The 16,082-nt window shown below is 35.9% G+C and overlaps 1 protein-coding gene across 1 annotated transcript; it reads left to right on the top strand.

The window, feature by feature from the left end:
* Positions 1 to 1,645: 1,645 nt before the first annotated feature.
* LOC149895247 (uncharacterized) lies at positions 1,646 to 5,231 on the top strand. Its single transcript, XM_090119264.1, has one exon. The coding sequence runs from the start codon at positions 2,191 to 2,193 to the stop codon at positions 4,363 to 4,365; it is 2,175 nt and encodes a 724-aa protein (XP_089975390.1). The 5' UTR covers positions 1,646 to 2,190; the 3' UTR covers positions 4,366 to 5,231.
* Positions 5,232 to 16,082: the final 10,851 nt, after the last annotated feature.

The raw sequence follows: 16,082 nt of genomic DNA, 5'->3' as shown, positions 1-16,082 counted from the left end.
GTTATAACGCTAAAATCATTATAAATCGAACATATTTCATCATATTTATTTACCCGCTACCCGCGCTCGAAATTTATAACGTTATCTAGGTCATTCCGCGATCCGCTGTTATAATCCGACCATATTGAAAATTCATACTCGGTTCATATTACGCTTGCGTCGCTGACCTACTTTATTTAGTCGTATTACTTGTTATTGTAACTTGTATTGTAACATTCTCTGTTCGAATATATACTTTTGTTATTAAAAATGCCGCCTAAGAAAATGACTAAGTTACCTGATAGTGACGCTTCGGATGTTAATGATTCGGAAGATATAAATGATTCGCAGTTATCCATGTTATTAGCTAAACGCGAAGTTATATTCGAAATGGTGCAACAAATGTATGATTTGTCTTTAAACGTTCATAACAACGCCTCGCTAATGGAAAGTTTCCTTGACGAGTCCGCGCAGATAGAATCATTACGTGAAAGATTTGAAAAGTGTTTAGACGAATACAATACTCGCTTATTATTATTAACACCTACCGCGAAACCTGATTATAAAAGCCTCGTTGCATTCGAGTCTTTATATAGCAGAGTTATAAGAATTAAATCGCAATATTCGCAACCAAGTCCGTCACACGGAGATATTAATAATTTGCATGAAAATAGGCCTAAATTACCGCCTATCGAATTAGTACCATTTTCGGGTGATATTCGCTTATTTCCGCTGTTTCTTTCGAATTTTGAATCAGTTGTTCATAACAATCCCGGCCTTACAGATGCCGAGCGTTTATATTATTTACTAGGTAAATTAACGGGGAAGGCCACAACTGTTATAGCTGGTATAACCCCCTCCGCTGAAAATTATAATTTAATTTTACAAACTTTAAAAAATAAATATGATGATAAACGTATGTTAGTTTCCGCGTATTTAAATCAAATGTTTGATTTTAAACCTTTGCTTTCTCCGTCCGCAACAAACTTTGATTTATTTACTGATAACTTTATTAGCGCAGTGCGCGCCTTACAGAATATAAAGTTAGATAATATTACAGATTTAATGATTGTTCATATCGCGTTGAAGAAGTTAGATTCAGATACTGTTCGCGCTTTCGAGACTAAGTTTGGTAGTGAAATGCCTACTTTTGATAACTTAGTTCAATTTATTCAAACTCGTGCGAAGGTATTAGAACGCATTCATCCTTCCACAAATTCGGGAATAAATAAACCGCCTCGAAAGTATAATAATTATAACCGCAGTTCAAATAATATCTCGTCTGCTCCGCCTAAGTATCAGTCTTACGTAACAACCGCTGATTCCGCATATAGTTGTCTTTGTACAAATATTACGCATCAAAATTTATATAAATGTTCGAGTTTTCATAAAATGAGTCCGCAGGAACGTTTGAAATACGTAAAGGATAGAAACGCGTGTATAAATTGTCTCAGTATAAAACATCGAGTTTCTAGTTGTTCGTCGAATTTTAATTGTCGCATTTGTAAATTAAAACATCATACAATGTTACATTTGAAACGCGAATCGTCCATTCCCGCGCCTGCGTCTCACCCCCCGCCGCGCAGCACACCGCCGTTGCCTGCGCCGTCACCGCCGTCGGGCGAATGCCGCCCTGACGTAATTGCGCTATATACCGCTAGCTATACAGCTGATACTGATAACACATTTCAATGCAACGCGCCCGCGAATAAACAACGTACTATTTTATTATCAACCGCTGAAGTCGTAGCTTATAATTGTAAAGGCGAACGGCTTGTTATTCGCGCGCTTTTAGATTCCGCTTCGCAAAGTCACTTCATTACGAATGAATGTTGTGAACGTTTAGGTATTAAACCGCAGAAAACCGAACGTACTATTATTAAGGGGTTCGGTGGTTCAGAAAAAATTGTAAATAGTAATTCCGTAAATATACAATTTTATTCGCGTCTTGACAACAACATATCTTTTAATATTTCTCCGCTAGTTGTTGATCATGTTACGGATTTACTACCTACCGCTGTTATAGACACTTCTGTCTTATCGCATATTTCGCATTTACCGCTCGCAGATGAGAGTTTTGGTACACCAAATAAAATCGATTTATTAATCGGTGCTTCTCTGTTCCCTCATCTGCTTCTCCCCGACGTAGTTCATGCATCTCGTGACTCGTCGGCGCCCGCTGCATTGCGCACGGTGTTAGGCTATGTAATAATGGGTTCAGTACCCACCATACCTAACATACATAAACCGCCCTTGACGTGTTGTCACGTTCAAGAGACCGCCGCTATTGACTCATTAGTCAGGCGTTTCTGGGAGCTCGAGGAGCTTCCTACCGCACCGCCCGTTCAACATCCCGATGATGTTGAATGTGAAGAATATTATAAATTAACTACAACCCGCGATCCCGTGAGTGGTAGATATATTGTTTCGCTTCCATTTAAGGACGATTTCTACACTCTCGGTGACTCATTTAATATTGCCCGCAAGCGTTTCATGTGCCTCGAAAGAAAGCTACAGGCTTCACCTAAATTAAGGTTGGCATATGATGACGTCATAAAAGATTATCTAACGAAAAATTATATTTCACCCGCGCCTCCGTATGATCCGCGTGACCCTACACCTATTTATATTATACCGCATCACGCTGTTCTGCGCGAGGATAAATCGTCGACTAAGCTGCGCATGGTTTTAGATGCTAGCATGCCAACTTCTGGAAGCCAGCGTTCGTTGAATGACCTTCTGCATGTTGGGCCGAATTTACAAGGCAATTTGTTTACAATAATTTTAGGTTTTCGTCTCCACGCGATTGCCATGACCGCCGATTGCCGCCAACAGTTTCTGCAGATATTCGTGCGTGAGTTTGATCGTCGTTTTCAATGTTTTTTATATCGTTTCAGCCCGCAGGATCCGCTGCTTCTTTATCAATTTAATCGAGTTTGCTTCGGCATCAAGTCTAGTCCTTATCATGCACTGCGCACGGTAAGACAGCTCGTAGAAGATGACGGCGCGAAATATCCGCTCGCGAGTGGCATGGCGTCTTCCTCGTTGTATATGGATGATATCGCCTTCTCTATTCCCACGGAATGTGAAGCAGTTTCCGCGTCGCAGCAGCTCATTGATTTGTTTAAGGGTGCTCAGTGGGATCTAGTTAAATGGAATAGTAATAGCAAAAATGTGTTAGATAATCTTCCCGCTTCGCACAAACTTTTACCCTCCGCGGTGGAGTTTGATAAGACCGTGCAACATAAATTACTTGGTCTGCATTGGTCTACTGTTGATTATTGTTTTTATTTTAAAATTACCGCTCCCGCCGATGTGATGTGCACTAAGCACTCCATCTTGTCAATTGCCGCCCGTCTGTGGGACATGATGGGTTTCGTTGCTCCCACAGTCGTGTATAACATCCCATCAAATAATTTCTACCATGTTTCTGGTTTTGAAATTCCCGCTGTCATTCTTTCGCGTGGCATTACGCCACAAAATCTCGTACCGCACCCTCTGTGGTTCCACGGACCCCAGTGGGCTCGTTCGGACCCATCTGAATGGCCTCTTAGGAGTCTCGATGGTGAGTCTATTGCAGACATTCCCGAACGAAAATTATTAGCGCACGCTGTGTGCCCGCCTATAAAGCATTGCGCTTTATACGATACCGCCCTTCGCGTCTCGTCGCGTCGTGTATTCTATATTTATAGGTTCCTTATATTATTAACCCGCCGCGGTGTTATGATGACCGTAGAGGAACCTAATTTCGCTGAGAATAAAATTATTCCCGCCCTGCAAAATAAATATTTTGCAGAGGAGTATTATAATATACTCTTTTATAAATTTTATTCGCAGGCTTTCAACCGCTTGAAGCCTTTTATTCGCAACAGACTTATCCCCATCGGACGTCTAAGCGATTCCGCCCTGGAATATGCACGTAAGCATCCAGTGATATTACCGCGCAATGATCACATAATTATCATGATCATTGATTATTATCATATTCAATATGTGAATATCATAACGCATTTGTTTCGTGTTATTTTAATTACCGCGCTTTTATTAGCTTTACCCGCGCCGCAAGTCAAATTTGATCACGTCAGTTTGCTTGATAGGCATTCGCTACTGGACAAGTTAGTCCAGTCGTTTTGGAAACGTTGGAGATTAGAATACTTACACGGTCTGCAGGTTGGGCAGAAATGGAATACGCCTTCCACACCTATTACTCCTGGAACGGTCGTGGTTGTAATAAATGATAATGCGCCGCCCCTAACCTGGCCTTTAGCCGTCGTAGAGAAATTACATCCTTCAAAGGACGACGTCGCGCGCGTTTGTACAGTTAGAACCGCCAAGGGAACTTGCCTTCGCCCGGTCGTTCGTTTATGTCCGCTTCCAAGACAATAGTTATATCGCATTAGTATATTACCGCAGTTAGTTAAATTTAATTTTAAGTTTTGCACCGCTTTCGTTTATAATTTCTTAGTTATAATACCGCCGTGACTTTAGGAATTTTTTATACCCCGCTCGCTTTACGCGATCCTAGAGTCATAGAATTTGTTAGTTGTAATACCGCCGTGACTTTAGGAATTTATATACCCCGCTCGCATTACGCGATCCTAGAGTCATAGAATTTGTTAGTTATATTTCCGCCGTGACTTTTAGGATTTTTTATTATCCCGCTCGCATTTTGCGCTCCTAGAGCCATAGAACTTGTTATTTATATTACCGCCGTGGCTCTTAGGACTTTTATCAACCCGCGCGCATTATGCGATCCTAGAGTCATAGTTTTTCGCTGTATCTTATGATTGGTTTTAAATGGTGACCCATTTAGGGCGGGTGGATATGGTAACGCCAATATAATTAAAATAGTAAATGTAGAAATTAAACGTTTATTGTTTGTGGTGTGTTCCTTCATCCTTCCCTACATACGAGCACAACCAATCATCGCGTGGTCACTAACCACGTGACACGTCCAATAAGACGTGAACGCGACGTTCGTGTCGCTGCAGTCAGTCGAGTTCGCTCCGTTCCTTCGCGAGGTTCGGGACTCGGCCACCGCCGGAGAGCTTCCACGAGGCTCTCTAGATCATCAGGCATTGTGCCCTTGTAACACCACCGGGGCATCCCGTGCCCCGGCCCTTGGTCGCGCTCACCGCCGCGTGTGTGTTTGTGTGGAGTGTGGGACTGGACGCCGTTCTTGCCCGCCGCGAGCTGGAGGACCCTGACCGCGTGGCGGCGCGTGTGTTCTGGACGCTACTCCCTCCGACGAGGTACGTGCCGTGTGTATCCTGTCTATCCCTCTTTGCTAACACCACGTAGATCTAAATACAGTCCACTTTCATATCGAGAAATATATTTACGTATATTTTTATATTGGCGCGACCAGAAATGAAAATAATAATTAGAAAAATGCATTGTGAAACCGTTTTAAGCAAAAAACGTTTCGATAAACGAATTATGTTTTTGAATGAAATACAAATTATTGCATGCTTTTAAAATACAAGACTTAACTATCTACTAATGAAAGTTTTCATGCATTTTGTTCGAAACACGGTAGGTCAGCCGTGTTTTGTTACTTTAAAAGTGACATTCGAAAATGAAACAACGATTTACGGAAAAGCACAGATAGAAACGCGTTTAATCGAGATTGGGTATCTAATATTAAGATAATTGGAATACTTAATGAAAATAGGAATTGTAGAGTCAGTAATAATTCAGATTAGTTTATTGATATCATATTAGATACTTACTTAGTTCGAGTGAACGCGTTTTTACAATTCGTTCTATACAAAGTATGTTTTTAACTAAATTTTCGAATTTCATCGTGTATTTTACAATAATTTTGAATGATTTGAATGCGAAATGTACTAATATATGATCAAACGAACTTCAGAGTGAAGTTTGATCATTATTATATGAATCGTTTCATTCGAAGATATTATTTACTATGTAGTTCCCTTTTTCAATGCTAGCAACTACGCACGCCTTTAGATTTTATTTTTTATTAATTGTGGGTATTACGACCTGACAAGTATTTGCTCGCTTTGTACGATATTCGTTATTTTTAGACTCTGTAATCTTACAAAACTTTGGGTTAGGGTGTGGTGGGTGTTAATATCTTCGAATGAAGCGATTCATATAATAATGATCGAACTTCACTCTGAAGTTCGTTTGATCATATATTATATTTCATCGCTTCATTCTTCAGATATTATTCACTATGTAGATGTTAAGAGATAAAAGTTTTGTAAGAATCATTTTGGGTGCAAGTTTAGAATAAAACATATATAGATATTATTAGTTTTATTTTGTATATTAACAAAAATATAATCAAACATTATTCTTGCAAAATTGATTCTGCAAATTCGTTTTCATTAACTACATTAAGTTTATAGAACCTTGCAAAGGTTTCGGAATGTTTAGTCCAGCCAGCAGTTTTACGTATATTATCAACGCATACACCACTAGCACAAGCAGTAGATGTTGAAGCGTGTCTTGTGCTATGTGAACTAAATATTGAAATGTTGACACCACTTTCCGATAACACGTTTTTGATCCAACGACTGATTGTTTGAGTTGTGGCGGGTTTATTAGGTTTTTTAAAAGTTAGTATTAATCTATTGTCCTCCTCATTCCTCAAATGTTTTGTGACATTGATATAATCAGAAAGTGCAGTAGCGGGACAAATACTTATATTTTCTTTAAAGTATGGAAGTATAAGAAGGGGTTGATCTCTACCCGGAGCCGAAGTTTTTATCAAGTCTGTTATGAAAATCTTAGCTCCACTGTCTGAGAAATAAATATTATTAAGATTGATAAGGGATAAAGTTTGGACCCGCTGTGCTGTACACAGCGCAAGTAAAATTACTATTTTTTTAGTCAACTGCTCCAAATTAATGTTTATATTAGGAAACCAGCTTGAGATATGGTTCAAAACTAATTGTGGGTCCCAAGAATAATTATTGTATTTAGGATTACTGGGTTTCAATTTGAATGCTCCCTTTAGGAGTCGTTTTATGCATTCATCCGACCCGATATTATTTCCTAAGATTAAAGACAAGGCAGACCTGTGCGAGTTTAAAGTACCATATGAAGCCCCTTTGTTAAACTCATTTGTTAAAAACGATATAACTGTCGCTACTGTACTTTCAAAATTGGAAATATTTCTATCTAGACAAAATTGCCACCATAGTTTATAAGTTACGTTATATTGCTTCTTAGTGTTACTGGAAAGCGATGCCAACATTAGTTCGACAGCTTCCCATGGGATGTTTCTCCGTAAGAAGGCTTCGCGGAGAGCCTCGCTGCAGCCAGCGTAAGGTGTGAGTGCAGTGGGTGCGACAGGTGACTGAAATGAGAATGCGTTAGATTCGTATCTGCTTTAAACTTGGAACCCCTACCCTTTACGAGAAAGCTCCGCCAAATGACTTCTCATTTCTTTGCTTTTAGGGGGGGGGGGGCAATAAATGAAATGTACAGACTATACGGCTTTTAAAATATAAGTCTGGTAAGCGAACTAAACTTTGCTGGTTTAGTTCTTGCTATATCGCTATCCGTGCCTGCTTCTCGTGTTTACGGGTGAATTAAGTTTATCAATAGTCATAAATGCAATGCTATACAGAGGATATACTGCATTTAAAACATGACAAAGTCTGGTAAGCGAACTAAACTTTGCTAGTTTAGTTCTTGCTATATCGCTGTCCGTGGCTGCCTCGCGTGTTTACGGATGAATAAAGTAATGTCCTGTCTTCGCATCCACAGCTAACTGTCCTATACTGTCATAATCTTAACACAGATTCATTCGACATAGCTCCCCACGAGCTCAGTTCTTCATTTTTGCACTCGCACAACTGTGGACAACACAAGAGCAATGCCTCCATTGGTAGCAGTTACAATCAAGGGCTAGCAAGGCAGGCTAGCCATATTACGGATGTTGGAACAACCGACTATATTTAGGGCAATTTTCTTTGTACAGTGTAACGTTTAGACTGTCGTAGCATTCCTACGGAACAAAGATGGGATCAGATCTGCATCTTTAATGAAGTTTATCGAAAGGAGATACTTTCAGACGACGATAGTATTCAAAATCCACCATATTCCTGAACATAATAATGCATAGTTAAGCTTATAATCTCTCTTGCCATTATCCTGCAGCAGAATTCCTTGGCGATAATTTGTTCTCGTTAGAACGAGCGAGGTTGTTACGATAATATGAGAAATCCTGTCAGTTAGAGACCTGAACGACGCGATAGAGTACCGCTATTTCAGTAGTAGTAGCACCTAGAAGGGTGAAGGTATTCTGGAAAGCGGAACTGAAGGCCCGGTCGGCAGCACCAGCCACCTAATAGACAGTGTTCAGTGCTGCACCACTATAATCTGCAAAATGACTCTGACGGTATGAAAATGTACCTACCGTACACGAACGTACATTTTCAAAATATCAAATGATATAGTTGGAATAAAAATCCTATTTGCCTCCGTCTACCCAAAAGACATACGGAGTAGCTAGTAGTAGTTGGTTGAATTAGAATAAAGTACCTATAGTTAAAATCCTTTGTTACTGACTGGATAAATTTGGCTCTTTTCCTATCTGACGTTCATATAGCTGTTGACTGCCTAGTGTTATGCACAAACACAATTATTATAAATAAGTCAGCCCGAGGCTTTCGGTATATAAGTTCTGATGTAAATCATAATTATATTTTAAAACCGAATTGATTAAAAGTAACGTACTTGGCTGTAGTAATTGCAGTTTTGGGACACAGATAAGCTCCTTATCATTTTAGTCTCTTGAGTTCAGTATATTTGTTTCCAGTACAGAGTTTATGACCTATCAGTTTTAAATAAATAATTCATGCATTGTACTGAAAGTACTAGCCATGTTTAGATTATGATTGGTGGCGTTGGCTCTAAACATTAATAGATACCGCACGGTTTGGTTGGATGTTAAAAATCTGTATTATAATTAAAACCGTTTACCTGTTTTGATATTTTATTGCCTTATTCAAGGGGTGACCTTTTAAATTTATTTCTGACCCCAAAAGTAAGGACCAAGGTCTCTTCTTGTCCGGTTGGGTTAATACTGTGTGAGTTGAGACAGGTGGCAATTCTATGTTAAGATGGTTCAATTGTGCTTCTGCAGAGTTCTAATTGAATAAATAAAGGTTTGAGTTTGAGGTATTTTTGCCTCGTCGGGATCAGCTGTTGCTTCATTTTGTAAGTAACATCTAAATGCGTAATTGAAAGTCGTTACTGGCGCTTTCGCAGATTTACGCTAAAGATAGTGGAAATTGTAGTAACTTTAACTTTTCAAGCCCAAAAGGTTAACTAAGGTACACTTGAACCAATCTCATAAGTTCTAATACTTTTAATCATTATGATTAAAAAAATACTGTAAAACAACAGATGATGAAATTTTCAAAAAGAAAAAAAAATACAAATTTGCCGCGCAATCGACATTAATTGACAGTTCTAAAAGTTTGTACCTATAGGTAATATTAATAGAAATAATTATCGAGATTTAAATGGCTCTACACGAGATTTATTTTGTTTTTTTTTATTACTATACTTCATAAAGACACAATTAACTCGTACCTACTCGTAATACGATACCTTGGAGTTGGAGTGAAAATATTGTTTGTAATAATTTGGCTAGGTAACTAATTATTGAAATGAAAATAATAATTAGAAAAATGCATTGTGAAACCGTTTTAAGCAAAAAACGTTTCGATAAACGTAAGTAATTTTATAAGTACCCTCGATAACAATACTTTTTGCAATATCACGCGACACTCCATCGTATCGCATTCAAAATTGGGAATCGGAGTGCGAGGATCTGTGGGTCATGACTGAGGTATTGTTAAATGGTAAGACAATTAAGTTAGCTATTTATATATAATATAACGACTTATGCCCTTATGCACTATGTTCATAATCGCACAACACGACTTATATTATTGCCAGTTTTGGTTTTATAGAAATGATGTGACTTATTATGCTTGAAATTTGTGTACTTTATGACTCAATTGAGGCTTTTTAGTGGAAAAACTATGCACGTAGCTTGAAAAACGAATGAAATCAACGGGTTTTTTTATCGTTATTAGATAATAAAAACAAAACATCATTTAGGTATTTATGCATTTAACCCTAGAAGTCCAATCTACGTAAATTTGACGTATGAACTCTTCTATATTTACCATCGAATCGCTGCAAAATCCAGAATCAACTCATTAGCCGTCGAGACCTAGCAGTACATAGTTGGCTCATCCATGTAAATTCCGCCATTTGGTTGTAAAGAGGATGTTGTGCGTCATTTTGACGTATAATTGGGCTTTTCGTAACTTTTAAAATTGTTTCAAATTTTTATTTTGTGATTTATTTGAATGATTTTTTTCCAAGTCACGTTTCACATGATATCTATAGTATTATACTATAGATTGAGTATAAAATGGGATCCAGACAACTTTTATACTAGGACGAAAAACCTTCAATTTTAGTAAATGACGATTATTGTCCTCCGCTGGATTTGGACTTCAAGCAAAGGGATTGGGTGGCTGAAGATGTTGTCCGGAGTAAAACCGAATATGTTATGGGGTTTTGTTACCCATGTATAATGAAAGTCGTAGATTGTAAAATAAACCTTTAATCGATCTTTCAATAATACAGTACTATGTTGTTAATGCTATACAATGTTTCACCAGTCACCACAATGAGTCTAGTCTGTACAGGTTAGCAGGAGACAATCATTGAGTATTGGTATTAAATACGTATCAACTGCGTATTGCGTTTTGCGTATTAACTATTGTCCTAGTGAATCATTTTCACTATCGTCGAATCAATTTAAAATTCGATCAAGTGCGTTCCGTTTCGGAACGCCACAGATAATAAAATATAGATAATAAAAGTGGCAACGCCACAATGTCATGGTGGTATACATTGAGGATACAAGCACTATAAAGAGATAAGAGAAGCCCGAAAACCATATTCCTGTATGTTCAGTTAATACAGGAAAAGTTATAGGTGGTCAGTGGCGATATTTTACGGCATGATATAGAATTTTAACAATTTCTATATCATATAATATCAAAATAATGTAGATAAATGCTAATGCTTCCTTCTAGGGAAGCGCGCTCCATCATAGGCCACATCTCAGCTTACCATTAGGCGAGATCGTGGTCAAGCGCTTCCCTATCACACAATAAAAAATAAAAAAAATAAATAAATAAAATACAATGAGCCGCAAAGATTTTATGAAAAAATTAAGCACAGATTTGAAGGTGCCTTGGATGCAAATACGACTTGTGGCACGCACTTTGAAGAGACTCTACGTGACAATAGCCCAATTTTTTCAAAATATGTGGTACCAGAGTATCCATAAAATGTTTACGAAAATGCAGGACCAAAGAAGTATCGATATTGCGGATTTTTTTCCCATAAAAAAGGCAAATTACCAAAGCACAGTGGCTAAAACGCTCATAAATTGTCAAGACTGGTTATAAATACTTTTTTTTTATGCGACTATTATAGACTATAGTATTATTGTCTTGATTATTGTAGTTAGATAATTTTTTTGAAAAAAGATTAAAAACGAGTTATTTTTTAAAAACTTACCCAATTATAAGAAGAAAATATAAGTTTAACATTTTTTGTTGGCTTTTTTTAGATGATTCAATTATCGTTCTGTATTTATATAAACAAAGAGTATAATATCATTAAATGCACTTAATGTGTTAACTGTATTTTTAATATCTATTGCAAAAAATAGTTAATTTCCATAGAAATATATTAGTATCCCAAGTTAACTGATAAATACCTTTTTTTAAAAATATAAAGATTTTTTGTTGCAGATTTATTGAAAAAAAACGATTTAAAAATAATAAGGAATAGTGTGTGTTGTTTCCGTGCAGTATTCAATTAATAGACCAATAGCAATACGGCATTAATGCCAAACTGTCTCATGTCGTCACTTGAACCAATGACACTAAAAGAGTTGTTCCTTTATGCTCATGAAACTGTATATAATATTATGTAGTATTTAATAAACTATAATATTATGCTTTTAAAAATATACGTGTTTGTGAAAAAGTAAATTCTAGCCTATGTTCAAATAAAAATAGTAGGTAGCGTTTATTTCCCTCTGAGTAAGTAGTGTGTATTGTGTATCAAAAGTAACATTAAATACAATCAATTTTAATAACCGCCTATATACCAGGTATATAGTTGTAGCATACTGATGATCACAATACGTTGATCATATATTAGTACATTTCGCATTCAAATCATTCAAAATTATTGTAAAATACACGATGAAATTCGAAAATTTAGTTAAAAACATACTTTGTATAGAACGAATTGTAAAAACGCGTTCACTCGACCTAAGTAAGTATCTAATATGATATCAATAAACTAATCTGAATTATTACTGACTCTACAATTCCTATTTTCATTAAGTATTCCAATTATCTTAATATTAGATACCCAATCTCGATTAAACGCGTTTCTATCTGTGCTTTTCCGTAAATCGTTGTTTCATTTTCGAATGTCACTGTAGCGACGACAAGCCAATTTACGAGTTACCGAAATTTTATTTATTTATTTTATTTATTAGAGAACAAAAATTCACATTTATTTAAAACAATTTTGCGATGCGAAACCTTACGAGGTTTGTAGCAACGCTCACAGTCGCATAAACACCGTTTGTTATTCGCAAGGAAGACAAAAGAAGTGACTACATAAACCGGTTCCTTATCTATTCATGACATACAAATACAGGGTGTTCATTACAATGTTGTTTATTATGTTTATTTTATTGTTTTAATTAATTCGAGAAAATATCTTTTGTATATTATTTTGTAGTTTTTAATATTAACATCCTTCTTGACTTTTTGTGGCATAGAATTAAGTATAGTGGGTAATAAGAAATTAGCCGTACGCTTCCCATAAAGATTGTGTACTTTAGGAATAATTAATTTTTTATTAGTTATTTGTCTGGTAGCAAACTGATGCGAAATGGGATTTTGAAAGTTTATGTTATGAAATTGTTCTATGAGAAAAATCTTTTGAAACATTTGTCTTATTGGCAGTACATTACAATAGCTAAATAGTTCGAGAGGTTTATCTTTAAACTTGTTTTTAATATTAATAGGTACAATTTTTTTTATTAGTCTTAGTTGTAAATTTATGATTCTATCAATGTAAGTATTAAATGTACGTCCATAACTTGTGATACCGTATTGTATTATTGATTCTGCCAATGATCTATAGATACCGAGAAGAATTTTGTATGGTACTTTATTTCTGATGATATATAATTTTGAGAGTATGGCCCTAAGTTTATCACACAGATGGTCTATATGATGGTTCCAATTAAATCTGTTATCAACAATCAGTCCTAAGTAAGTATAATAAGGCACTTGGTCCACACATTCACACGAGCAGTCCGGGTTATAATATGTAGCTTTGTGAAGACATACGTGATTGTGTGCCGTGATTTTAAAATTATTAAAGTTTTTCAAATGACTCGAGTGTACATGTACTATTTTTGTTTTCTTAACATTTATGACAAGACCCGCATCGTGCGACCACATTAGGATACGCGTAAAATCTTCCTGTAACTGTTGAGCTGCAGTATTAATATTTTTGTCTGAGGCTATTAGACAGGTGTCATCAGCATATTGATAGATAGAACAGTGGTTGATGACATGTTCCATATCATTTACATACGCCAAGTACAATAAAGGTCCTAACACCGAGCCCTGTGCTGTACCCTCGGTGATGGTCATTTCATTGCTCATTTCATCGCCTACTTTAACACGAAATTTTCTATTAGCAAGATAATCTTTAAACCATCCCAGAAGAGGTCCACGGATACCGGAGTTGTCTAGTTTGTGTATAAGAGTGTCATGCCTGAGTGTATCGAATGCCCTACTATAATCGATAAATAATAGCAGTACATGTTTTTTGTTATCGAGACATGAGTTTACTTCATCTGTAAATTTTGACAAAAGTTGTGAAGTTGACTTACACGGTTGAAATCCAAATTGAGAGACAGATAAAATTTTATTTTCGGCATAGAAATTCTGCATTTGTTCGGCTATAAATTTTTCCACGATTTTGTCTAATACCGGAAGAATGGTAATCGGGCGATAATTTTCATACTCACTTCGCGTACCCTTTTTGTGAATAGGTCGGATTATTCCAGTTTTTAACTCTAAAGGATATTTAGCATTAACAATAGATGCATTAATAAATTTAACTATAATATCTACGATTTTAGTGCATATATTTTTTATGTCAATACATCGAATGTTGTCGAATCCGGGAGCTTTATTGATATTAAGTTTTTTAATTATATTACATACTTTATCTCTGTTAGCTTTTTTAAGTAGCATTGATTTATTTTGTGGATAATAATAATCATTTTCACATAATAGACGCTTATTGCATTTAGGAATGATTTTTTTAATACTATAATAAAATTCTTGTGCAAAATTATTAGCAATTGTTTTAATGTCTATGTTATTTTTATGAAATGCTTTTAAGATACAGTTGTCTATTGAATTTTTGCAGCGACCTGTTAATGAATTCAAAATTTGCCATAAAGCGTGACTATTGTTGTAGTTTTGATTAATTATTTGATTATGATAGTAATTATTTCTTGATTTTTCTATGAATTTACGCGTTTTATTACGTAATTTATTGTATTTTAATCGAAGTATTTTATTAGTCGGGTCATTTTTCCAGTCAATAAAAGATAAATCTTTTTTTTCACACATAGTTTTTATGGTGCTAGTAATCCAAGGATCTTTGTTTCTTTTACTTGATGTTGAAATTATTTGTTCAAATTGTGATTGATTATAACAATTTTGGATGGTATTTTTTAAGTTATCATATAATTTATATGGACACTCTGTATTCGTAAAATCATCCCAGCTAACATGATCAAGCAAATTATTAAGTTTATTGTTATCTATTTTTCGAATGACTTTAACGTCACCCTGTACATGTGCTAATGATTGTCCAATGCACGACAATACGATCATACGGTGATCAGCCATTGCAGTGCCGAGCGCGCCCGAGTACAGGTCTAACAATTGCGTCCTTACAAAAATATGATCGATTACGCTACGCGTTATCGATCATATTTTTATTTTATTTGGTTTCTTATTTCAATTCTTGTATAATCGGTTATAACACTTGTTAGACCGCACTCGGCCATGCTATTTATGTAAAAATCTTGAATGTTACCCTTTATTTTTATATCTATGTTCATGTCTCCTAAAACAAAAATATCTAAGTGTTTAAAAGGTTTACTAGATAAAAGATCCTTTATCTCCCTTACGAACAAGTATTTACTTTCGTTGGGTGGCCTATATATTGCACAAATTGTTGCAACGTATTTGTGATTAGTCGTTAAATGACCTATGATTGATTCACAGTGATTTAAAGTGTGATGTTTGAATGTAAATACGTGAACGTTCCGTATGTATATTATAATACCGCCACCTTTTTTATTCTTACGTAACTTTTTGTGCATTATATAGCCATTTACATTGAACATATTTGCGATATTATCTTTAATGTTTACTTCAGTTAATATGAGAATATCTATTGGTGAACATGAACTGTTTATTAATTCTAAAACATAACAAAAATTTTTAATTAGTGATCTTACATTTATATGGACTAAATTTAACTTAAATTGAGATTTCGCTAACGATGGAACATTTTTACAAAATGAGTTATATGTACTACAATTAAAAAGTTCTAAATTATTGCTTGGGATATTCGACTGAACTATGGTGACCTACATAAAATACTATATCTATTACCGCCGATGATGTGCTGGTGCTGCCCGGTTGAGGAGATTTTCAATGTCTGTTTCGCTTCTGATCACAATAGGTTTATTATTCTCTGATTTACGGATTAATATATTCCCATTCTGGAACCACACATATTTATAATTTGGTGTTAATTTTTGCTTAGCTTGCCACAGCAGGGTTTTATTCGCTTTAGTTAGGGCTTTGCGTACTATCACTTTGGTTTTAGCTGCTGGTACTGCTTCATCACATACCACCTGTCCCACAAGTACCTCTCTGCGTCTGGAAGCACGTACCCACATA

The sequence above is a fragment of the Colias eurytheme genome, chromosome 32 (genome assembly GCF_061535395.1).
Source record: "Colias eurytheme isolate Ceu_HAF_F1 chromosome 32, ilColEury1 Martin Lab GWU primary, whole genome shotgun sequence".
NCBI classification, from domain to species: domain Eukaryota; kingdom Metazoa; phylum Arthropoda; class Insecta; order Lepidoptera; family Pieridae; genus Colias; species Colias eurytheme.
Note: the sequence above shows the minus strand (reverse complement) of the source record. Positions and strands in the feature narration are given on the sequence as shown.

Excerpts from the sequence above, each read along its gene's own strand:
- LOC149895247 (XM_090119264.1), top strand. The coding sequence starts at position 2,191 with ATGGGTTCAGTACCCACCATACCTAACATACATAAACCGCCCTTGACG.